This window comes from Triturus cristatus, chromosome 2_2, assembly GCF_964204655.1.
Source record: "Triturus cristatus chromosome 2_2, aTriCri1.1, whole genome shotgun sequence".
NCBI classification, from domain to species: domain Eukaryota; kingdom Metazoa; phylum Chordata; class Amphibia; order Caudata; family Salamandridae; genus Triturus; species Triturus cristatus.
Genome location: NC_140582.1, coordinates 538747147 through 538772905, shown reverse-complemented (window position 1 = coordinate 538772905; position 25759 = coordinate 538747147). Strand labels below are relative to the sequence as shown.

Genomic DNA, 25759 nt, shown 5'->3' with positions numbered 1-25759 from the left:
TTAAGCATCCATTATTCACGAATGGAGGAGGGGAATGGACCTCTACATGGCTGTTGAAAGGGTCACATACTGAAGCAGGGGGTGCCTGCAGAAATTCCATAAGGTTTGAGGCCACTGGATAGTCTATTATGGATTGGGCCTGCTAGAGGGACTTGAAGGTCTCTCCACAATTACGGAACCCCACATGACGAGAGAGGGCCTGTAGCCACCAGGTACAGAACACTGTAGAGGGAAATAGGCTTATGATTTGGTGTATGATGCAATGTTTCGTTCCAACTGTGCTGTCTTTCCAAAAACAGATCTACTGCCACTTGAATAACCATGTACGAAGGCTTTTTTCTCCATGTATTTGTTGTTGTTCAGCTACTGGATGTTTTTGTACATGGGAATTTTAAAGTTTTTTTTTTTTTTTTTAAATTCCAGGTTAAAGATTTATGAAATCCCTAAGAGTCCAGTTGGTTTGAGGATAAATCCAGAGTGGTGGAGTTTATTCTGAGGATAAGGATAGACATGATAAATCGAAAAGTAGGTCCCCACTGGCCAAGAGCCTGTGAATGGAAGCACTCCCCAGTGCTATACCCTTTGTGTGGTGAGCCTGATTTTCCACCCCGTAGCCCAGTAGACAGGTTGCATTTGTATTGGTTGTACTGGTATTGGTTATTAACATTACATATTGCATTGCAGGGGTTGTTTTGAGATTGTATTATATATATATCCAACTTTATACAACTATCAACGAATAATGATGTATTCACTATGTAATGTATAACAAATGCAAAATTGATTGAGAAAGTATTATTATTTGTATTAACTCACAGTCCTATGTTTATGTTTGAACCGTAATTGTTTTGGTAAAATCTAAGCGTGTCTTTGATTAGTCACCTTATATATACTCACTGATTGGTCCAGCGCGTCATGTGATCAAGACTGCCGTGGGGCAGTCGAAACGCGTCAGGCTGAGCACTCGCTTGATAGAATTATGCACTATGCACTTTAATCTGCAATAAAATAAAAGAATTATTTTCTACGCTGTGGTCCGTACCTGCTTTTGGACCGTATCAAGGATCGTTCCAGGATTTTGGTTAATATATATATATATATATTACCTACTGGCGATAGCCAGTAGGTAGTTATAGTTAGGACCACGTTTCCATAGGAAAACCTCAACATTCTATTTTGAATAACTTTGGCGCCGGTCGACGAATCCTCGCGAATTTCTCAAAATAGGTGGGGCGCTACGCTCCGCTCCTACCCTGAAAGTCTCGGGGGGATTCGTCAAGCGGGGGCTGAGATAAAAGGGGGGTCCCAAAACGCGTTTTTCCCATGCATTTTTCCATAGGACCTTTAGAACGAGCTACAGCCCGAATGGCTGAACAGAATTACTCAAAATTTGGCAGAGAGGTAGTCCCTAGGTCAAGGAAGTGCCTTTTGTAGGTTTGGTGTAAATCTGTTCAGTAGATTCTGAGAAAATAGCCTTTAAATCAATATATATATCTGAGCCAGCTTACGGTACGCTTACCGTACGCTTACGGTAAGCGTACGGTGGCGTGCGCGAGCGCGATTCTGATTGGCTCTTAGATCTTAGTAAACATTCGAATCGGCCGAAACCAGGAAGCGGCGGCCGCCATTTTGTCTCTCGCACTGAGAGAGATTTTTAAAATCGGAAGCCCAAAAACATGTAAAGGGGCTGTTTTGACAACTCCCTCCCACATAGTCATGTTGAGGGAGTCCCCAAACATCCCCCAAGTGCAAAAACGGTTTTATTTTTTTTTCGGCAATTTCGCGGGGTACGCTTACCGTACGCTTACGGTAAGCGTACGGTAAAAAAATAAAAATAAAAAAAACACTATCCACACTTACCCCACCCCCTGTGCTTTTGGTGGCCGAAGGCCACCAAATGTGCTGGGCTTATTACAATGGAAAAAAACTTAGCATTTAAAAAAACCGTACTAATTCACTGAAAAAACCATAGGTTTTACACACGTTATAGTTAGGAATTAGCATTTAAAAAACCTTGCAAATTCACTGAAAAAACCATAGGTTTCACACGTTATAGTTAGTGGAAATTTTACTGATAAAAAACCAATGAAATTGCCCCGTTATAGTTAGCGCAGGCAACTATAACTCACGCGACCGCAATCCTCTGCTGATGACATATGTGTCTTTATGAAAAAAAAATATTTGTAATATATGTATAGCTAAAAATGTATGGAAGAAGACATGGGCAAATAAGTGTCTAAATACAGTATTAGCATCAGCAGAGGATTGTGGTCGCGTGAGTTATAGTTGCCTGCGCTAACTATAACGGGGCAATTTCATTGGTTTTTTATCAGTAAAATTTCCACTAACTATAACATGTGTGAAACCTATGGTTTTTTCAGTGAATATATATATATATATATATATATATATTGAAGCTAGGCTGAGATTACAATGAGTGCACTGTTGAGTAGGTCTGCAATTCCTGAACGTGGGAGAGAGAAGTCACCCCCCCAATCAGTAACCCAGCCATGAGATGCTCATTAATTCAGGAATGCACATATGCCTGTGGCTTGAAAACTGGAATAGAATTACTGCTGATAAAAAAAGTACATTTCATGTGAATGGTACATTTGAAATGGAAATAGTGAGAATTTGAGGTGTGTCATGTTTGAGATGAAGCTGCAGTCTTATCTGTGCAGTATGAAGCCTTGAATGAGTTGGACTATGTGGCGAATGAGAAATCACATGAGAATGTTGGAAGGACATATTGGTAAGGCTGTCAACAATTGACAAATCAGATAAAGAGAAAACAAGACATGACAAAAAAAAAAGTGAAACCAGCATTGGCATAGCCAATAGGTCTCGCCTTTGGGACCTTATAAATATTTAGTTATGCAGCACAATATCCTTACTGCAACAACATTAATTGTTGTATGGCTAAACACTTATAAGGTCCCAAAGGCAAGACCTATTGGCTATGCCAATGCTTGCTTAAATCAGTTGTAATGCCTTCAACGGGACAGCGCTAGCACTTTAAATACAGTGCTGGAGTAAGTCACATTTGAAATAATGCTATCTTAGTGCTCATGTCTCAAAGAGATGGAAAGATCAGTTAAGCAGGGGATAAACCGGACCTGCAGAGATCCACGTATGTAACCAAGAGGTCACATTTAGGTTAGGGTCCAGTCAATCTACCATCTTTCCGAGACGGATAAAAGAAGCTCCATTTTGTTAAGAATCTGTCATTAACAAGTCAGGAAACAGTTTAATTGGTGGGTAACAATCTCTAGATGACAGATGCAGAGGAGAAATCATAATGTGGCTGGTAATAATTGACAACTCCAACAAACATCCCCTAGCGGAAAAGAAATATTAACAATGTCCAGACCCTACACAAGCTGTTTTTCAGCTCATCGCACTAAGCCATCTGACCACATGATTAAAGTGCTGCCAAAATCCAAGATCCGCAAAATCCGCTGCATCTCTTGTCCCGGAGGCATGCTTCTGGCCCATAAACCAATGGGGCAGGGGGGGGGGGAAATGACGAGGGAAGAAGGGTGGTGGTATCTGACAGCAAGAACAGGGGGATATACAAAGCTGCCCAAAAAAAGAAGAAAAGCAGTGAGAAGCGTTTAGGCATTACCAATGAACAGGGCAAACAGGAGCCAGGCAGTGGCATGCAAGAAACAAAAAATTATAGACTGGACGTTCGCCACTCATTAATACAATAGCATTCCTAATGTGTGGCTGGACCGGTCAGCCATTTAAAAAAAAATTAAAAAACATTAAAATAGAGGGGGGAGCAAGATGAAACTTAGTGCATGTGGGGGAGTGAGATCCAGAAGGAGTAATCAAAGAACAGGACCCGCACCATTCTCTCCTCTGCCAATTTATGTTCTCACCACAAAACACCTGGGAGGAGGTCCTTAGCTACTCTCTCACCCGTGGTAGGATGTTTACAATCTCTGTCAGAGTCGGTGCCTAGCGCTACACAAACATACTGTGCAGAAGTTCCCATTAGAGGAATAACTTGCAAGCAACGAATCCATTGACGTGGGCATCAACGCTCTGTTCGTAGTTGGAGGACTTGAAAGAATGCTGTGGTGATACCATGAAGTAAATAATTTAAATAACTAAACATATACATTAAACATACTTCAAGATAAAACACAGCATTGTGGCGTGCCGCCCTGGAAGAGCTCATTGTCAATGTATAATAAGTGCAGTGTCCGTGAAGCGGGCACTGTTCTGATAAACAAGCCCGAGGTAGAGAAAAAACAATTGTGCATGAAGGAACGTACATTTAAACAAGCATTGGCCATGAAAGTGACCGCGATCAGAAACAGATGGCTGCTGCGCGCGTGAACGCAAGCGCTAGGCCACCAAAAGCCTGTGGCAGCCCTTTGAAAACTCACACACTAAATTTCTCGCAGTGCAGCGCATGTGCTGGCTCAGCGAGACCTTAAATACAATGAGACAGAAAAGAAGGAGACTCGCTGCCGAGGGAGAAGATGAGTTTATAGACAATTTTTTCATTGAAGTGAGACCTCCTCCATATAACGAGGCTCGTGTACAAGTGGTGGTGCAAGAGGCAGGAGAGACCAGGTAAGGACTGGTGAGGTAGAAGCTAGTTTTTCTTCACAAAGCAATGCAAATGTGGTGGAGGTTAATACTTTCCAGTTTATTGGGGGATTTAAAGTCCATAGAAGAAATGTGAATTTACAGTGGCAATTTCAAGATATGAAAATATGAATTGCCATTTTTGAGTGTAGAAGCAAGAAAATGTGCCCAAAATTCATCTGAGAAGTTTGAGCAATTGGCTAAAAGATTAAATATGAATTAACACAATCATAAACACTAGGATCCATCCTTGAGGGATTTCATAGAGGATTATTTAAATTAAGGGTCATGTGCATCACCTACAGTGGTTTGGCAGCACATAGTGTCTCTTAAGGGTAATCTGAAAGAGAAACACAGCAATTTAAAAAAGTCAGGTATGCAATGCATTCAGTGTGCAACAGTGGTGACCTGCAAAGGAGTGATGTATACAGTGCTTATTCATCCTCGAATAAGCACTGTATAGATCAATCCTTTGCAGGTCACCACTGTTGCACACGAAATGCATTGCATACCTGACGTTTTTAAAAACTTTAAATTGCTGTGTTTCTCTTTCAGATTACCCTTAAGGACTTGCCTTTTGTAATTGTATTTTGTTATTTGTATTGACAAATCTGTCTCTAACACGTAGCATTCGCTACCTGCTTATATAGCACCATATCCATTTTGACATTGTCAATCGAGCTATGTGAGAAAGGTAGGGATCCGTTAAACCTGTCCTGAAGAAGAAGCAGCACGCCTCGAAACATGTTGACACACACAGGAGGCTTTGCATACCCGCAGGTAGTAGCACGCAGTGTCCCGTAGAGGGTCGCAGAGACCCCTATGCGGAAGCATGACACCAAGGGCCCTTTTGGTGTGTGAGGGGTATTTAAGAAACACTATGTGCTTCCAACCACTGTAGGTAATGCACATGACCCTTAATTTATATAATCCTCTATGAAATCCCTCAAGGGTGGATCCTAGTGTTTATGATAATTTGCAAGGGGAGGTCGAATCCACCCCCGGTGTTCGGTTAGGACACCAACTCTCTACTTTCTCCTTTGTTAGTTATAATCTACACAGATCGCCACAATGGTTTTGGAGTGGTCCACGACTTTGGGCAGTTGGGGTCACACAGGGGTTTTATGACGGTATCTGAAACTCCCATTAAAAATGGACTGTGAATGCTAAATGGATTTTTTGCCTTGCAAACACTGAAGAAAATTGATGTTATAAAATGTGCCGCACACAAGAGTGGAGATGGCATGATCACATACTTTGCAGATCAAAGTGCTGTGCTCTTGCGTCTGGTACATAAGAGTTTAATGACAATTCTGAAACAGAAGAGTAAAATAAACAACTTTTTGTAAATGTCAGTTCAAACATTTGAAGAGTTGAAAGACTTGCAGAGTGTGGTGTTGGACAATAAAAGAAAAGGTTGGAAATAAGCAAGATGTTATTAAGAGAAAGGTAATTTGTCAACACATGGGAGAGTTGTGTTGCCAAATTAAATGCTACTGTAGATGGTAAGCTATATGCATGGATCAACACAAGTGGGACATGATGGGATGGTTGCAATGTTGTACTAATATTGGTTTAATCATCATTTTAGGATGAATGCTTAGAACTATGTCAGCAGGTAAATTCTGACAGAAACAAGAGTGACCATGAGTCAATTGAGAAAATTAGGTGGCCCTTTCACAAGGTAACATGTAGATGTTGTAGAGATGCAACCCTATAGCTGTTTGCGTTTATTTTGGTGGTTATCTGTTTATTTAGTAAATGGATTAAAGTGTTCCCAACTATTGCTGAGAGAATTGATCCCTAGATTTGGCCGGCCAACTTCTTTAGAATCATATAGAGGTTGACATTCCTATGCATGGCTCTGAACATCAAACAGAAGTTCCATTGCAGTTATCTTCCTGAAGCATCCGTTGTAGTGGAGAAAGCAAACAGTGCAATTAAAGCAAAATTGACAAAGGTTTTTGCCTCTACATCACTGAACTGGCCCGATCCCTTTCCTCTAATTCTACTATGTATGAGAAACACACCCAATGAAAAACAGGATTAACTCCTCACAAAGTGCTGATGGGGATGTACATGATGATTCCTGGTATTCTGCTGAATATTACTGATCTGGATTAATGCAAAGGTTTGATATATTTGGTAAGCTATCTCTCACCAGGTGAAATTTGCTACACCTTCAACAGGTTAAAAGCATTGCCACAGCCTAGAGCCTGTAATTGGAGTCATGAAGTATTCGCACGTTAGATGCGTTTGCGGCCTCGATTGAAAAGCCAATACCACGTGATCTTGGTTACGAACACTGCTGTAAAGTGTCTATGTTTGCTGCTTTGGATCCACACGAAGACTAAAAACTGCAGATTCAGACGTGGAGACAAAAACCTCTAATTCAGAAAGTCAAACTCTTTGCTACATGGATCAAGAGTAGTGGGTACAAGAGTTCAAGAACCATTAAAAAGAGATCGAACCGAGAGACTATCAATAACCTCCATGAACTAAGAGTGAAGGTAATAGATATCAAATGATTTCCAGATGGAAATGAATTTGATTTTTTAAGGTGAAAAAGCTTTGATTTTTCAACTCGTCATAAGTGTGCCTGTATAACTCCACTTAGAATGTGTTTTTGTGGTCTATTCCCACATTTAGGAATTCTGCTCGTAGCTAAATGTCTGTATCTGAAGACTAATGTGGTACTTAATTACGTATCAGTTGAAGATAGATTTGAGTATCATATTTTTCTAGGAACATTTTAATTGAACTTAGTGTTACCTGAATTATTTTTCTCAAGCCTTCTTAAGAAGAGTATTTGAACTGTTAAAATATTTTTGTCTGCATTGTTGTTTTTTTAAATCAGTTATGATTGGAATGAGTGAATGTAATTATATAGTTGATAGAGATTTTATGTTGGGTAATGATTCCTCACTTAAAAGTATTTATCACATTTATGATAGAATTACTTATTTTAGTATTTCAAGTAACAGGGTAGATTCTGGTTATCTAGCATTAGTGTTCCAACATGTCACACTAATGATTTGAGTGGAATAAGTGAATTGAGTTAAGACAGTAAAAAATAGATTTGGTGATGTGCTTATGGATGTGTTAGGTGTGTTGATTCCTCCTATTGGTGTGGCTTTGAATGATACGAAGATTAGAAAATTATCTATGTTACATTGCTTAGTTACTTGTATTGCAGGTGCATTAACTAAAATTAATGAGGAAATGGTTGCTTTTCATGCACCGGCAATAGTAAATGGAATAGCTTTGGGTATTTTGTTGACAAAGGTAGGTGATGTGTGCAGTGTACTTAAGGTCCAGCAGTGCTGCATGTTTGTGCCCGATAACAGCATGGACATTAATATATTAATATAACTAATATTGCGAGTGAAGCTAAAACCGCTGAAGAGGCTGGTGAGTGAGAAACAGCTGGTTCATTGTTTCATTCGATTGGAAAGAGTACTGAAAAGATTGGTGAATGATTTGGTGATGCAGGTGGTAGCTTATTAAAGAAAATACCAACACCATAAACATTACCATTGGTCTAGTTCTAATTTTAAAGGTAATTTATTTTAAGGTAGGTTTGAAATGTGATTGTGAAGAGACTACGACAACCAGAAAAAGACGATATCGAACCTTATGACCTAAAAGCTAGAGTTTTTGATGAAAAGAAGTACATAAGAAACAAAAGACGGTACCTGAAAATCCCAATATAAGGAGAAGAGCGCAGGGGAAAAACCAATTGAAACAAAATATTCTCCCTAATCAGTAATTAAATATTAGGTAATACATCCAAAATAAACGTATAGTTGTCCCACAAACGTGATTTTCAAATTTAATCAAAAGTACACATTCTTTTTATAAATCATTTTTATAAATTAATTTTCAATATCACATATGTACATAGCAACAATATACATCAATATAGGTTTTAAAACATCAATTGGAAAACATGAAAAGCCAACAATAAGCATAATGACAATCAATTTAAAAAAAAAAACATGACCGACAACAAGACAATTGGAATCAAGACAACTGGACAATAATTTACAACAACAAATGCATACACACACCAAATTACAATGCAGTGCTTGTGCAGTAAATTAAATGTATTAATCAACCAGAAGGGAAAGCGCCGAAGTGGAACGTACACAAGCAATTCTTTCATCAGGGCGCAAAAGTCATAACTGATTCAGTGGCACCAAGCCATCTGTATGCCATGCACTTTCACCAGAAATGTGGTGCAGGGGGCTCAGTAACAATATATTTCAAATAGTCTTCGTCCTAGAGGGTTAAAGGCTTGATCATATGGAGGAAACATCCTGAAGCAGCATCAATGGTAAAAAACACAAAAAACTGTATGGACAGTTATAACCAGCAGCATCTAGAATACGATAAAGTTGTAAAACTCAACAGCTGTGGACGGATGCTGATACTTCGCACATTCTCTATTTGCCTAGGAGACCATCTTCGATTAAAGATTTATATAGCGGTTCGCTGCTTTCATTTCTGGTTACGAGTTACGTTTCACCTTATATTAGCTCATGCAGCCGGAGTCCCGGTGGGGACACTTTTAATCAGTGTATTATCATGTAATACTGGACACTTACTGGGAATTCTACAATGGTCCAGTGGGACCTTTTGTCTGCATGATGTCGGGACTCGCTACAAAGATTCAGTATTGTCCAGATCTCGTTGTAGAAGATGCACCAAGACGTGTTCAATCATCAGTTTTACAACTTTACCGTATTAGGATGAAGACTATTTGCAATATATTATTACTTTTTCCCAATTGATGTGTTAAAACTTATATTGATGTATATTGTTGCTATGTACATATGTGATATTGAAAATTAATTTATAAAAATGATTTATAAAAAGAATGTGCACTTTTGATAATAAAATTTGAAAATCACGTTTGTGGGACAGCTATATGTTTATTTTCGATGTATTACCTAATATTCAATTACTGATTAGGGAGAAGATTTTGTTGTTTTAATTGTTGCATGATGAAAGGAAGGCCTTGGAGAAGAAAAAATTTAATCCAAGAATGATTGATAGTGTGTAGCGTAATTTGGTGAGGATTCATAAATTAGAGGGGAAGGTGCCAGTGTTTTAAATTAATGCAAAATATTGTTTGACTTAAAGGTATTTAGTTAGCATAACTAGGCTTCAGTTGACAAGAACTGGACTGAGTCTGCCTGCATTTGTTATGCAGTGACAAAAAGAAAAAGTTTTTTTAAAGTACACGAATGAGTTTCATTCCAGAAAATAAGCAAAACAGAATTTATTTTATAGTATGGTTTTTCGAGCTGAAATGTATTCATTTGTGTTCCTCGAAACAGAAGCCACGTGCAGAATGTTCCTTTATTTTTTAATCAAATTCAAAGCTCTTCGCCAGAGTCTACTCTAGCAGTTGTACGGTCTTATTTTTATCTGCTACACAAATGTCATGTTATTTCCTTCCTTGAAAGTAGGTATTCCTGAACGTTTCTCATTCGATGCATCATTTCTTGAAACATTTCTTGTTTATTTGTAAGTAACGTTATTAGTACAGCCTTTTGATGTCTGATCTTAACCGGTCAAGAGTGTTACTTGCATTGCCTGCAAACCATATATTGGGGCCTTCTGGTATGTGTGCCTCACTTTACTTGCTGTAGAATATTCAGAATATGCTAGTCCATTGATTTATACTTGGAGACTTCTCAGTTTCAAAGGTAAGAAAAGTCTATGTTATTCTGCTTGATTTACACTTTGAACTGTGCATGTTCTATGTTAGTCCACTAGCTGAATTGTACTTTGGTTCTGGCTATTCACTTACTTAGGAGGCTGCCCCTATGATGATCCTCTCACAATTGCATGATTCAATGCATTATTGATGCTGATTTGACGAACTACTTTTTGCCTTCTGTAATGAATCTTGAATTTAAATAAACGTTTATGGTTTTGATTTCAAATGCTGCCCTGTGAAGGTTTGTTAGTTGCACATGGCAATCTTCTTAGAAGACTCACATGGTCCTGATCCTCGGTTGAACCCTTTTGTTAACTGAAACGTTGACAATATCTAGCTATTTGAGAATTTTACATTAGCTCCCCATAGAGAAAATAGATCTATTTACGGGTGTGGGTCTTTGCCAGTGGGCCTAATGCTCTGGTGGCCCTATGTATTTAGATTGCATCGTTCAGAAAAAAAGCTAGTATATTCATTGAGGTCTGCATCTGCCCATCATCATCATCTCAATCCATGTAGTGGAAAAGTCAGGCGAGGTGCCCGCTGATTTCGTTGGCTCAGTTACTTCTCGAAATGGTTTCCCTAGTTAGTTTTGTGATATTGTCTCTTACTTGATCCTCAGGCGACACTGAAATTTGTCTCTTCACTCCAATGACAGTGTGCACAGGACGCACACCTGGGCATACCCCTTCCACTTAGGACGACACACTAACTTAGATAAATTTTTTTTTTTTTAAAAATAAGGATGGATGCCACTGGTAATTACTTGGGGCAGTGTTCCAGTCCATCGTTACTTTGGGCCGTATTGCACAAAGTGCCCCGGGGGCGCAACAGGCGTTGGCTATTACTGAAGGTGCTGCAAGAGCTTGTGCGGCCCCTTCTTTAATACTGATTGCGCTGGCACACAAAGCGCCAGCGCTATCTCAGGAGGCATTCCCTCATTCGCATGTGGGTGTGCCCCATGCAAAGTAGGGAATCACTTTGCCTATATGCCCACGCCATATTACAAACACAGGCGTAGAGGCAAAGTAGGTCTCATGAGATGCACTGGCAGTGTGCCACCTAAAAGGCGGAGCACAGTCAGTGCGCCCCATGCGAGTAGTCCTCTGGAGGGGGTAAAGGGGATCCCTATGGACCCTCGAGACATCACCTTGCAGGCAGGTGCAGTCACTGATTGCATCCGCTTGCAAGGGGATCTCTAATCCCCTTTAAAAGTACAGGCGGGTGCCGCCTGAACTGTGAAAACATGGAGCGACTTCAAAGAAATTGCTTGTTTTTTCACATGAATGCACTGCCCCCTGGGCAGCGCGAGTTCGCGGCTGCCCTGAGGGCAGTAAATTCATCATACCACATTGCGCTCGGTGCACCTTTTTTAATGTGACCCCAGGTAACCTCCGTTTGGACCCAGCCATCTGCAAATCAGCCTGGAGATGAATTTAACTATTCAATCCATCACTTTTTGTATAAGAAATTAGGGGTATATTCACTGGAAAATCTTGAATGGTGGGCCATTTTTTCTTTTTTTTTTTTTTTTTTTTTTTAATATGCATGCTGAGGAGTTTTTTTATGTTATGTAGCTGGAGGTAGTTAAGTTCAAAAAGTAACACACCTGTTCACTCTACCATAGCAAATTCAAAGTGTCTTCCAGTGCACAAGCAGATAAGGTATTATTCATCTACTTAAACCCCCCCCCCCACCCCCCATTTATATCCAGAGTAGGGAACTAGAGGCGTCTGGAAATGGTGGGAGTAGGTGAAGCAGCTCGGGCACTATTGACCTCTTTTTTAACAGATCGGAAATCCACTGTATCCATGGACGGTTTTAACTCAGCCCCTTACGTTTTACCTAGTGGTGTTCCTCAGGGCAGTTCATTGAGCCCCTCGTTTAACATCTACGTCTCTGAACTGGCCCCACTAATCCAGGAATTTGGGTTCAGCTTAGCTACATATGCTTACGATAACCAGATTGTTGTAGCGGCACATAAACGTCAAAGCTCCCCTACTCTGCAGTTTCAAAGCTGCATGAGAACTATCAACAAATGGATGATAGCGCATTGCCTTAAACTTAATTCCGATAAAACGGAAGTTCTGATTTTCGGTAATTTGCAGCCCTCGTGGAGTAATTTGTGGTGGCCAGTAGAAATGGGCGTACCTCCTAACCCAGCAGTAAAAGTAAAAAATTTGGGTATGCTGATCGATAACAGATTGACATTTTGTCAACAAACCAATGCCGTGGTCTCCGCGTCACATTTCCTTATAAAGAAAATAAGGAAGATTTTCCTGTATATCCCGGAAAATACCAGGAAAACGGTAGTCTCTGCACTCATCCAATCGAAGTTAGTAATGGGCTCTATCTCAATGCTCAGAAGCAATGTTTGAATAAACTTCAGATGATCCAGAACTCGGCAGCATGTCTTTTGCTTAACATCCCTAGACACTGTCCAGTTTACAACGACATCCGCAATTTGCACTGGCTCCCGGTGCTTCAGCCGATTAAATTCAAAACTCTGTGTATTGTGTCCAAGGTCCTTTATTTCTTCAGAAGCGTTTTGCATGGTACCAACCGACCAGACACCTTCGGTCAATGGGGGCAAGAATACTGCGGATACCTAGGATCCGTACTGCCCATTGGGGAGGTCTTAACTTCTCTTATGGTGCATCAAAACTGTGGAACACTCTGCCTTTGGAACTTAGGGAAATGAGTTCCCTGACTGACTTTAGAAAACAATTAAACCTGGCTTTTTCAGTACTAGGTTCTAGCTTGTGCTTGTCTTTTTTGTCCTAGCGCCAAGACACCTTCGGGTATATGTGCGCTTTTTACAAATCTTATTAACATAACATATTATATGGTCTCAGTGGTGAGCTGGCCTCCCAACACAACATATGCTCACTGATGGAGCTACCCGAGATAATAGTAATAATGTATCCCTCAAAATACTACTCAATATAAGTATTGGACATAAACAAAAATGTTATGGATTGTCCTCACACACCTCCAGGTATCATGCTTCGTCATAGGACAATCCCGTCAGGATCATCTACTGACAGGTATGTTCCAAAATATTCCTTTAAGGTTTGTGAGTGTCTACTCTTTCATTTTTTTGTGCAAACTGGATGACTTCTGGGTAGGTGAGAAAGGAGAGTCCCTTCAGCGTAGCACTCTCCCTAGAGGTCCAATCGTGTAACTTTTGGTTTTCGCCCAGTGGTGTCCCGAGTCAGAGCAGCACTTGTGTGTGAAAAATGACCACTGTTTAAGCCTTTAAGATAAAATATTGCAGGATTGGAGTTACTCTAGTAAATTAGCAATCCGAAACTATGTTTGTAAAAGTTGCACTTCCCCAAATAGTCTTGGACTGCAGTTAGAAGCAGTAAATTTGACTTCCCAGTGTCCACTGTGCCCATGGCACAAGGACTTCTTGAGCCAGTGCGCTCCTAAAGCAGGGGCCTACGCCTGTAAACACGGTGACAGGAAAGCAAAGTTAGATGACAACTTAAGTCTCTACAACAAGTGACCACAAAAAAGTAAAGAATAAAATAAATTGGTTCTGGGCAGATCACCTAGGTGAAGATTATTGTTGTAGGAGATCCCTTTACAAAATGTTGCATTGGGGGCCCAATAATATGTGGGGGGGGGGGGGGAGAATATGGAATTTGACTCAGCAAAATTCTGTGGAGTTACAAAAAAACTCTGCGAGATTCCACGGATTTCCACGAACAGGCAGAACTAGGCATGTCGCGCAATCGGCACTGTGATTTAGTGCCGGGAATGTGTTTCATGCTGAAAATTCAGCTCCAACAGCACCGGGCAGCGTGCCAGAGGGCGCACCTACTCAAGTTGATTTTGCTACTGCTCGAGTAGTTTTTCTACTCAAGTGGCAGCCTTCTGTCTGCAAACACCTGCATTAGAAAAATCCCGACATCCTCCCAGTGATCAAAAATTGCCCCTGGGGATGCCAAATCTCACTTGCACTTGCCAACTTACCATCTCAGAGCCAGATGTGAGAAGAATTTGTGCTATGCGGTGAATGCCAGAATTTGGCCAGAACTCCATGCTAGAAAAGTAACCGTTGCCAATTCCACCGGCAGAACGGGGAATTTCACCCAACCCTACAAATACGAGTCTCACATAGCGTCCAGTACGTTCACTTACTCTTGAAATACCATGACCTGCTTTCAATGGGTGACCTCCTATTTTCAGAAGTTTCATAGGAAAGATCCAATGGGTCATACGTCACCGGTCGCTCGTAATGATCATCAGCGTGATATTCTTACCAAACATGTAAGCACTCTGCTTAAAATTGGTCCGTGTTGTACAGAAACAATACCAATGGTATGTCAGAAACAAGATGCAACACCATCACCACCTCACAAATGAAAGGAAGACAGAGGGAATTCAACTCCCTGTAAATGGGAACTTTATTAACAAACAACCAGATATTTAGACATGTGAAAGATATGTTAAATAGAAACATATTTACAGAGAATTGCTTGTATACAAAATTTATTTACATTTCCAACATTTATTTACTTTTTCCAACAAATAATTTTTTCCACTTGTTACCAATAAAAAGGTAATAAATTCAACCACCTGCTTTAACAGATGAACTTAGAGATACAGGTTGCTTAGGAACAATATACTGTGGATCATATTAAAACCACAAATAAATAAGTTGGGGAGGGGACGTGAGCTGGTTAATGTAGCATGCAGGAACCCATTTCCAGTGATTGGGTTAAATATGATCAACATTAGTGCGTCGTAAGTTCAAGTCCTATAGCAGATTCCTCAGAATAGTTGCCATAATTTGTTGCTCTTCTCCCCAACAATGCTTAAACATTTATTACTAAATTTTAAAAAGACATCAGTGTGGTAATATTCTATGCCGGAACAAATCCCGAACACTGTAAAATGCTAACTCAATTTGTCAAGATTCTGTGCCTCCCAATTCTCTCCCACAGGGAGGTTGCGCGCTATTCTTTCTTGCTCCCAACTACATTTAGTACACCAGGTCAGGATGGAAATACTAGAAACTATCAGTGATTTTTCTCCCACAGAAGAACGCTAGCCGCATTCCTACTCATTCCAATGAGGTCTTCCACTCTCATAACAAAAGCATGTTAGGGCTGGATTCTTAAAGTAACAAAACATAGTCTTCTAAATTATTTTAGGAAACAGACCTCGAAAACCCAATCTCTAAAATGGAATCGGAAGAATTCACGCAGAGAAAGTGCTGTGCAACAGAGACCACAGTCTGAGTCTCTTGTCAGATGAAGCTAGCACCAGTCCTATAACTCCACTGCTACAAAAGCAAGACAGACTGAGAACTACTGAGGGGCTGCCTTGTATTTCAGGAAAATATTTCTACCATTATGCTGCTCAGAGGTAGTAATAGGAAGCCAAATAAAATGACCAGGAGCATAAGATACACCCTCAGCATTCAGGGGTAATGGAGGGTGGTAGAACAGCTGTGCGTGGGCTTTAGCCATCTGAATACACAGGTGACACAGAGTTCGATCCGGGGCCCTAAATGTGTAGTAGCTAACAAATCCAGATTTATATGACATACTCTTTGCATACCAGTTTCATCAGGTTTGTCTGTATTTGACCACACATGCAGGAAGGCCACCAAACACGTTTAGGCAGCACCCACATTCACAGTCAAACAAATAACTTCAGGAGAAGGGAGGCAAGCCAAGAACAGTGTAAACACCAACACCTGTTCTGTAAATGTGTGCTAAAATAGAAGACTTGGAACCATGTTTGCTCTATCACTTCAAAACAAAAGTAAAGGGTGTTCAGGTAAAAAAGGAACCCAGTATTTTATGGTTAGTGTGGTGGGGATTGTGCTAGAAGGTTGGGTCGAGAAGTTAACACTCTAGAGCAGCCATTCAGCGTTTTCTACATTTTGTGCAAAAATAACAAATGTTACTTAACTCTGGAGGCTATACAATTATTTTGCACAAACTACAGTAGAAATGTCTTCTTCTGGAAACATTTAGTTGTTAAAGCGCATAAAAACAGACTTGGTTTCAGACATACCAATCGGAACAGGAAGCACACTCCTACCCGTAAGTTGTACAAACATGCATAGCAGCTTTCAAGTAAACAGCAATGTGGCAAGGGAATGTGACAGCAAAAAGGAATGCTAGAATGGATCAGACAAGGCAGAGCTGTAACATTTTGATATGCACCCTTAAGATTTGGCACTTCTGTAGTCTATAAATAAACCCTTACAGCACGACTCCATGCTGGCAGTGAGACACAAGAGAGAGTTAGACGCCAACATAACCTAGTCCAAATGAGTCGAAATAATCCTGCTCACCAGGTGAGCATTTCGTGTTCTACATCGCCTTCCTAACACGCTCATGTCCACAACGGACGAGTTGTAAATCTACTAAACAAAAAGGCATAACTATCATTGCAGTTCGTTTTCCACACAAACTGAGGTCATCTTTGAACTTGTACGCAGCTACATCAAGTATTTATATTTACCTACAAATTATAAACTTGATTTACATTTTTAAAAAAATAACATCCAATGTGCTGGTTACAAAACTGGAGTAATTTATGGTACATTTCCAAGATGTATTTCCCTCTTCGCGTACCACCAACATACAGTTGTCCTTCCTACACAGCAGAGGTATTTACATTGCATTTTTGCTCTATAACGGACGCTTAAAATGTATCCGTATTGTCACTTGTGCCGACAGAATAAAGACAAAAAGAAAAACTTTCTAGAATGTACCTAAATTAGCATATACAGTTGACCAGCAACATTGTCCTGTATTACTCCAGTGCAATCAATATTAGGAAATATTTTATTGTGCACTTTTTTTTAAAAAAAAGTCTTCATACGCATAGATTTTACTTCAGTAATGGTTTCAATATTTTACCCAGAGTGGCTTTTCCAGTGTCTTTTAGCTTAATTGAGGACTTCTCCATTATGCCCCTTTCCTTTGAAGCAGCCACCGTTCTAGCATGTGGGTTTAGACTCGCTTCTATTTTCTTTCCACTAACTCTCAGACTACTTGATCGGTTTAGAGACACCGCACTGCTATTCTCTTTGGCGATCGGGCTTCTGGCCAGGGTCTCGATCTTCCCTTTCGGCTGTGGCTGAGAGGACAGTCTTGTGGAAGTTACAGTTTTTGAGGGGGAAGGTAGATCCCCTCTTGAATGCCTTGATGAGGAAGCCACTGTGTTCCTTGCAAAACTTGGAGTAGCAGCAGGTGCCTTTGGACTAACAGACACTGGAGTCTTATTGACATCCGACTTAACATGGGTGTTCATGCTGGAACGGCAGATTTTAGTTTCTTCCGGCTTTGGTCTCTGAATATTCCGGACGGGTTTCGCACTTGGTTTTTTGATTGAGTTCTTCCTCTGCAGTTGATCTCTAGCAAAACTGGGGCTGTTTGATGTAAGAGTTCCTCCTGGCTGTAGCAGAGAATCCTCAGCCACCGAGCTGCGTTTAAAAGGGCTTCTTGGCAGTGTGTCTATCTTGCCCCCAACAGAGTTGCGGTGCACTGACTTAATTTCTGGACTGCTAGTTTCCCTAACTATTGGTTTGACATCTGTCCTTTTCAAACTACTGGCAGATCGGTTGGATTTCGAAATGGGAACCACCTTCCTCATGTTCTCATGCTCAGTGTCATTCAGCATTCGTACTGGTTTTGAACGTGATGAATTGCTGTTTTGAGTGCCGGGTAGTCTAGAGGAACTGGTAGATTTATCCTTCAAGGAGTTGCTTCTGTTTGCACCCTGCACGTCTTTACCTTTTGTTGTCCTGTCTCGGTGAAGGCTCGACTTTTTGTTGGAGTCTACTGCCTTCGTGTTAAGAGGAACAGAAGTTTCCTTTGCAGAAACAGAGCTCAGCCTGGAGGAGCTCCTACAGTCCTGATCTCTGGACTTGGAGTTTACCGAAGGGCTCTCAATTGTGGTTTGATCCGCTACCATTTTGAGATCACTGCTTTCAGAACAGTCCAGAGTCAAAGAACAGTCTGTGGTGTCTGTTATATAGAACATCTGGCCATGCTCTTTGCTGTCAGAGATGAACGTTTCTGGAGCAACACCACTTGACAACGAACCATGTGTGTTATTTGATTTACTAGGTGAGGTATCAGTTGCACAACAAACACCTTTAGAACTTTTGGTAGATGCTATTGTATTGTCTTCTGTAATACTGAGAGACAGCAAACTCAAGTCATCCGATGTCTCCACTTCCATGACACTGATATCCTCCACATTTATGAATGGCACCTCTTCCATGTTTTTCGGACCCCCACAATCAAACTGCTGCAATCCCTTTACTAGTTCATATTCCTCAACATTAACTGCCAAGGGACTTAAAGTAGCTCGCTTGTGAAGGCGGTGGGCATGTTCTACCTTATTATTGTTGTCATCAGGCATCTCCACAGTGGTAGCATAGATATCATTAAGGATGCTGGATGTTGTCTGTGAATGTTGACAATTGGGTTGCGAGCTAGGATCGATTTCCTCTTTCTGGCTTAAGTGCAAACTATTTGAATTGGCCTCTTTGTAGTCTTTGGCCTCCATCCATGCTATGCTTGGTCTTGCTTGTCGCACGTTTACACGTGGGAGGCTATTGAATTTATTGGATTCATCCACCTTAGTGGTGTCTAGGAATGTCCGCAACTCTCTGTCTTTTGGGAATGCAGAGGAATGTCTAGATCGCCTAGAGCTGGGGGCCCTGCAGAACGGACTTGGTGGTTTCTGTTGAAAGAAAGGTAAAAAGTCTTCAATGCCATTGGTTGCCAGCAGCACTACATCATTCTCGCTGCTACTGCGACCAATGCCCCCAGGTTCTAGTGAACGTCGTCTGATCTCTAGCTCCTTCAATCGTTGTTCCTGGCGGAGGTCTTTGATTTCCCTTTCCCTGTTCTCCTACAAAAACAAACAAAAAAACAGTGTTATGGTACGATTCATGAATCTCACTACCTACAATCATTTAAAAGCTCATGGCTCAGAGCGATAAATTAACATCACAAGAATATGGTATGAATTATAAACCAAACCGGGGTTTAAGAAAAACAAAATGTACCAGTTGAGAGAGACTAAAGGAAGGACAATCGTTCTGCACATGTTCAGCAATATATATTTGCTATAAAAAAGTGGTTTGCCCTAGCAATTAATTATTTTGTATAACAGAGCTGGAATATTTGAGTCTAGAAGGGAAGGGTTACTCATGTTGATAGATTCTTCACCTGCGTCTAAGTAGGAGCGGAAACTGCTCTACGGCATTTAAGGTAAGTGGGACTGATTGAGTATGCAAACGTGATGCTTCACAAGACCAGCATCCATTTCTAGAAGATGGTCCACTATATTATCAAACTAGCCATCAAAGTTGAATGGAAGTTAAAAGATACAGATCTGTGAGTGAAAAGAAACTATGAACTGCTAGTAGTTATTGTGGTAATTGATTTCTTCTTATTCCTTTGCCTTGCTCGCTTATATTACTCAATCTAAAAGTTCAAAATTGTTTAGAAGGTGGTATCAGCATAGTGTTAAGACAGACAGGATGCAAAACCAAAGCAGACAAAGGACTTCATAAACAATATTTAAAGAACAATGCTTGCTGAATGTAGACAAAGCAACCTGTGGGAGGATTTGCTATGACTGTTTGGAAATGACTGCAGCTCAAACTGCAAACAGATTAATCCTCTAGGAACTTTCTTCAGACAGCATTAACAAACTCAAAACCCTAAAAGGCAAGAACAAACCTAGCAGAGAGCACCAAAATAAAAAACAAATCTGGTGAATAATTTTAAGCAGGTCAGGCCCAGAAAACTCCTTAAATCTCTTGCCAAAGATGTCTCCCTCTGGAATTACGACATGCCCTAGAAGCAGAAACAATTCCGGTCTCTTTTGTATAGATTTGGGGATCGGAGTGGACAGTGCCAAGTGTACTTTAACCAAAATAACTTGGTGCAGAGAACTTTTAAATCAGCCATTAAAAAGTGAAATGTGTTTTTAGTGAGCACGTGGAAAAGACTATGTAAAACAATTCCGTATGTAATAGGACTTGCCTACCTAAAGCAGTTTCTATATAGTTAAGAATCCGATCAAGAATGACCTCATTCAGGTGGTCAACATAGAATGTCAGAAGATCCCTTCCCATTCAGATTGTGGGGCCTTTAAAACCCCCTCAAGGAGAGTTAACAATAGTGATAGTTCTGGAACTCTGTAGAGACCATAAGAAGGAAGCTTAAATCAGTAAGATGTGTCACCTTGGCTCTTACAGCCATGCAACGTTATAAAACCAAATTAACTGAACTCCAACAATTTCCTTGACGAAGAAGGAAAATCTCAAAGTAAAAATATTTGGCAAAGTTTTTTTTTAATATGGGGAAATTCAGACCCTGCTGGCAAAGTGGCTCCATTACACGTTTCTTCTGTAGAGATTTAAGCTCAGTGAGCTAAATGCTAGCCATTGACATCTAGAGACATGGGTTTGGATTCCCATAAGGCAACACTTAGCCTTTTGTCTTTCCAAAGTCAATACAGAGAGTACCGTTAAATAGGTCAATGGTACCACCCTGTTAACTACAGTGCTTAGAAACAGCAGACGTGTGCTATGAAAAACTATATAAAAACAATATTATATGACTAACCGGTTTCACCAGCTAGCAAACAAAATTAATTTCTCTTTTTGACAATATCCATAGGTTTAAAATGGATACATTCTGTAAACATGCAGATTAACTGATACAATTCTGCAGGTTTCAACTTGTGTTCCTGCTAAGGTGTAAACATAACCTTGTCAACAGCACACACGAGGAGTTGACAATCCCATATAATTTGGACCCCTCATGAACTTCAAACCCTTCATTATAGAGGTTGCCTCCATCCGTTGATAGATGAGAAGATCATCACTCACCACTACTGTATATAGTACGCCCCAATCCAAATTGCTCCCTTTGTGGTAAAGCGAGGCAAGCCAAGCCTCCTATATGGAGCCATGTAATGATAGAAATCAAGAACTACAGAACAGGAAAGGCACCATGGACAATGGTGTTCAAACTGCACAAGTGTCACAATAGTCTCTGATGTACCAATGTGCTGCACACTTCATTGGAGTTTCTAGGAAGCCTTAAATCGGACTCCAACCAAATCAAGAGTAGTTTATAGCAGTTAACTGCTCCCATCTTTAGAACTGTTTCTAATGAATCATTTTATTAAGTATAACCCATTGCCTACTGTTAATATTGCAAAGAACTAACGTAGTAACCTCTTTCTTGCTATGCTAAATCCTTTAATTCTCTTCCTTCCCGGTCTCTGATCTTTGTTTTGTGGCTGAGAAGCCTAAATTTTGCAAGTCAGCCTTGAGATGAATTATCTTTCTGTGGATATTGGTGCACAGGTCTAAGTTTTGCCTAACACCACAACATAACCCTTACCCAATCCTCCTTACTACAATACAGTTCTCAACTCCGATTGTGACAACATTTTAGTTTTAAAACTTTAAGACTATGCATTCCTTTTCCTATATGACTTCCCATTGTAACTTAAAAAAGATTGCAGTATTGATACTCCTTTTGTAACGTTAGCCCAGCCTAAAGCTGCTACTTGACCTACTCCTGAAACCATGATACACATTGTAATATCTAATATTACAAACATTTTATAAAGGTTTGTCCTGTGTCACAATGGTTGGTTCAATTTGACATATGGATGTGAGCTGAGACTCCTCGGTTTTAAGTTTCCATTGTGTTTTCACATCTAACTCCGCCTTAATGAGTTCCACAACCATTTTCTCCTAAGCCAATGTAAGATCTGCATTTGGCATGTCAGGTTATCAGCACTTGTATAGTGCTTCCTGCCATTAGTACAGCACTGAAGCACTAACATTGCTCAATAGGTTGCACTTCGGGATAAAAGCTTATTCTTTACCTATCCACGACCAAGGACTGTTGACAAGGACTGCTGTATCCATGGCTGTATGCAAGTCTCTTTCCAGAGGTAAGTCTGCCTTCTTAGGAGGCACATGGTACCTTCAACCATAAATGCCAGAAAGAAGTCTTTTACTTTGTCCATAGGAACATATTCATGGCATACAATGAGGGTAGCAGTCTGTGCAAAGTTCACCAATATATTGATCTACTTTCTTACGGTCCAGGAAGTCAGAGACAGGGACTCATGCATAATGACTTCTACCAAGGAATGGCTTTAACCATTGAAGGAGAATACATGACTGATGGCAAAGAACGACCAGCGTTAGATCAGCTTTTCTTAAACTGCGATCCACATAGCCAATCTCTCTAATAAACTAAATAATATTATAATAATAAAGAATACAAGCATGTAAAACTCAACATTTTAAAAATGATCTGTAAATAGATTTGAAATTGGAGACAAACAATAAAGTTGGTATTCCTAGCTTAATTTGTGGGCACTGCGCACGTACAGTAAACAGAATCTAAGACAGACAATTGGGTCCTCTTTTAAAGGGCCGATATGTGGGGACAAAAACAGCCTGCGTTAGAAGTAAAGAATAAGTCGTCTGGTACAGCCTAGCATAATTGATTCATGTTTTAGAAATAAAACCATATTTTTAAAAGGTCTAATCTTCATCTTAAAATTTCGATTTTTAAAAATATTTGTATGTTAATTAAATAACAGGAGTTATAATATGTATTTATTTTGTGTATTTTAGTTTCTCCATTACTGTTTTGAGGTTCAAATCACAGTTATTGTTCAGGCTGAGATCCCGGCTTCCAGTAGTGATTTGGTAGAGGTCCAAAGAAATCAAAATCTTACGAACTGCTGACCTAGATTTCAGTGGTGGCCCAGGAATTAAAGCGGTTGCATTGCAAGTGATGAGAAAAAGATCTTTGGATGGCAATGTTTTCATACACTTGGAAATGCAAAGAGGCATTCTGATAAGCCCACATTTCTAAGGATCAGCTGATCCTAGAGACCAAGATTCTCACAATATGCAAGTCATTTACCATTTAGGCCCAGAACCTCAGCTTAGGAAGAAACCTCATCTTACAACATAGGTTTTGTTGTACAGTTGAGACCCCAAAAGCAAACGCGGTGACAGATAATAACTAACTTGAACTTGTGAATGGAAGAAACACTTGTATCTTATTTACTTATCAGAGAAAACTTTCCTTAACTTTGCAGCTGGGGTCCCTGGGATCCATAGTCCCAAAGTACAGAGTTTACTTGGAGCCATATGGCAAATGCGGCTTGAAGGTTTAATGCCGAATTTGATATTGCCATGCTCAATCATGTAAACCAAAACATGATCTGCAGCAATTAGATGACCTAAGGCTACTAGCCCACAAAAATAAAACCCAAAGTAAAAGCAAAGCAGATTAAAACTGCAAAGGTACACCACAACATAAATGATTGAAAGTAGTTGTAAAATAAGCAGACAGTTTTATGAAAAGAGCAAAACAATTAAGTGAATTGCATGTTTTGAGGTCCTCCCAAGTGCCTTAAAGAAGAAGCAAATGACATAAGTTTCAGCTTCATAAGAACTTAACAAAAGGGACATCTTGCAGGAGCTGCAAATAAAGTACAAAAGGCGGTTAAGGATCCTTTTCAAAAGTGCAAGCAACCCCTAAAAACGATACCCTGCTGCAAGACCTGAGAAAAGCAAGAACTCAACTGCTGGTAATACAATTGACGACAAGCTTTGGAAAAGAAAACAAGTCAGTGATTCAGCCAATGCATGCAATGTTAGCACAATGGAGACAGACACGCAGGAGGTAGCCAGCAAGAGTAGATAGAGAGGGCATGAATTGTAAAACAATAACTCACACCATTTAATGCACTCTCTCGATTAGAGGCAGAAGGATGCACACAACAAGCCAAAAGCATTAGGTGTGGGAAAAATACTCCACTGGGGTAAAGTAAGGCTTAACTAACTCTCAAACCAATTACTGGTCAAAGAAAACCAATAGCTGAAAGGGGTGGATCTTAAGCCCAATCAGTTTGATAGCTTCAGAGTCAAAACGCAGACCACAGCCTGGAATTCACCCCAAGACAGAGGGTTTGGGGTGAATTCCAGACTGTAGCAACATTTTAACAATGGAAAAGCCGATAGAACATGCAAGAAAAGATTAAAACTATGAGGAGTCAATGTTCTCTCCTTATAATTTGGCAAGAGGGCATTGTATGCATAATCTGCTATAGACTTTTACAAGTGATTAGGAAAACGAGATTAACAATAGAGCAGCCGTGGTGTAACTGGTCGCAATAAATGTCAACAGACTAATTTATAAAGTATAAAGAAGCTGAGACACAGGATCATATTAACCCAGGTGAATATAGCCCATAAATATTTATTTTTCATTACCTTAACAGCTTTGTTGAATTTATCACAAAAATCTCGGAAAATCTGGAAGCATTCATCCAGCTTCATGGTGTCCTTGTCCTCACAGAAAAAGTCAATCAGAGCATGGCTCTCCTTCGTCAGCTCCTCCTTCCGACTTTCTAGGTCTTTCACTTCAGTCAGAGATGCCTATAGTGAAACAAGAGCACAATAAGCAAGCATGGCACGCATTTTAGCCACACTCACACCAAAATCCAGGTGAGCAGCAAATAAATGTTACCAACTAGCATTTTGTATAAACCACTTCAAAAACCAAAACTGTGTGGTAGATGAAGTTGTGGTCTAGTGGCCAAGTTGTGGAATTTGACACAAGGAAACTGCAGCCCTTGGTTCAAATCCAGATGCTGGCACGCAACGGAAATTTTTGAGATTCTGGGTGAATCACTTAATTGCCCTGTGCCTAAACAGCGATATGTGAAATGAGATTGTATATGCATGAAATGCAATAAAATTCAAAGCTGTAGTTCGCTAATTGATGTACACAACAGTTTTGACAAGAACAAAATGTACTGTAACATCTCACGGCGCCCCCAGTATGTATCCTGCTCTGTTGCATCCCAGCTAGATTGATTTTATGCACAATCCAAACTTTTGACCGTTACATTTGCCTGAGGGCAATTTCATGAACCAAGCGGACTGGACAATAAAATATGGTCAGAACACCACATTGAGTGGCATGGGATACCAAAGTAATATTTACTGGCCATCAGTTCAAACATTCATTGTTGCTGCAGTATAAATAGTATCAAACGATATATAGTGCACTTAGTCCACTTAAACAGTTTTCACATTACCCTATGCAGGCTTTACATTGCTATTGGCACTTGACAAGAAAATGGCACAAAGCATTTGTTTTATCTGGAACAAAATCCCATGTACACAGCTTTATTACAAAGGCTAGATTTGGTTTGATTTTTTGAATATCCTTAAAATAGAAGAAAGGGAACTTGTTAAAAAAGAAAAACAACCTAAAAATAACTGTAAAGCAAACAGTTCAATACAACTCTTGAAAAAGACTGAAAAAGATTGTTGAACCATGCATCTGGAGGCACACTGGAAGTATCCGCCATGGATTA

The 25759-nt window shown here is 40.1% G+C and overlaps 1 protein-coding gene across 1 annotated transcript in view; it reads right to left on the bottom strand.

Moving 5' to 3' along the window:
- Positions 1–14717: 14717 nt before the first annotated feature.
- The window catches only part of FHDC1 (FH2 domain containing 1), a 99049-nt gene continuing 88007 nt past the window's right edge, over positions 14718–25759 (bottom strand). The window contains exons 11-12 of the mRNA XM_085641681.1: positions 24648–24812; positions 14718–19225 (exon numbers count right to left, since the gene is read on the bottom strand). Of these exons, the coding sequence (XP_085497807.1) occupies positions 17192–19225; positions 24648–24812 (2199 nt within the window). The 3' untranslated portion in view covers positions 14718–17191. The remainder of the gene's footprint in view (positions 19226–24647; positions 24813–25759) is intronic.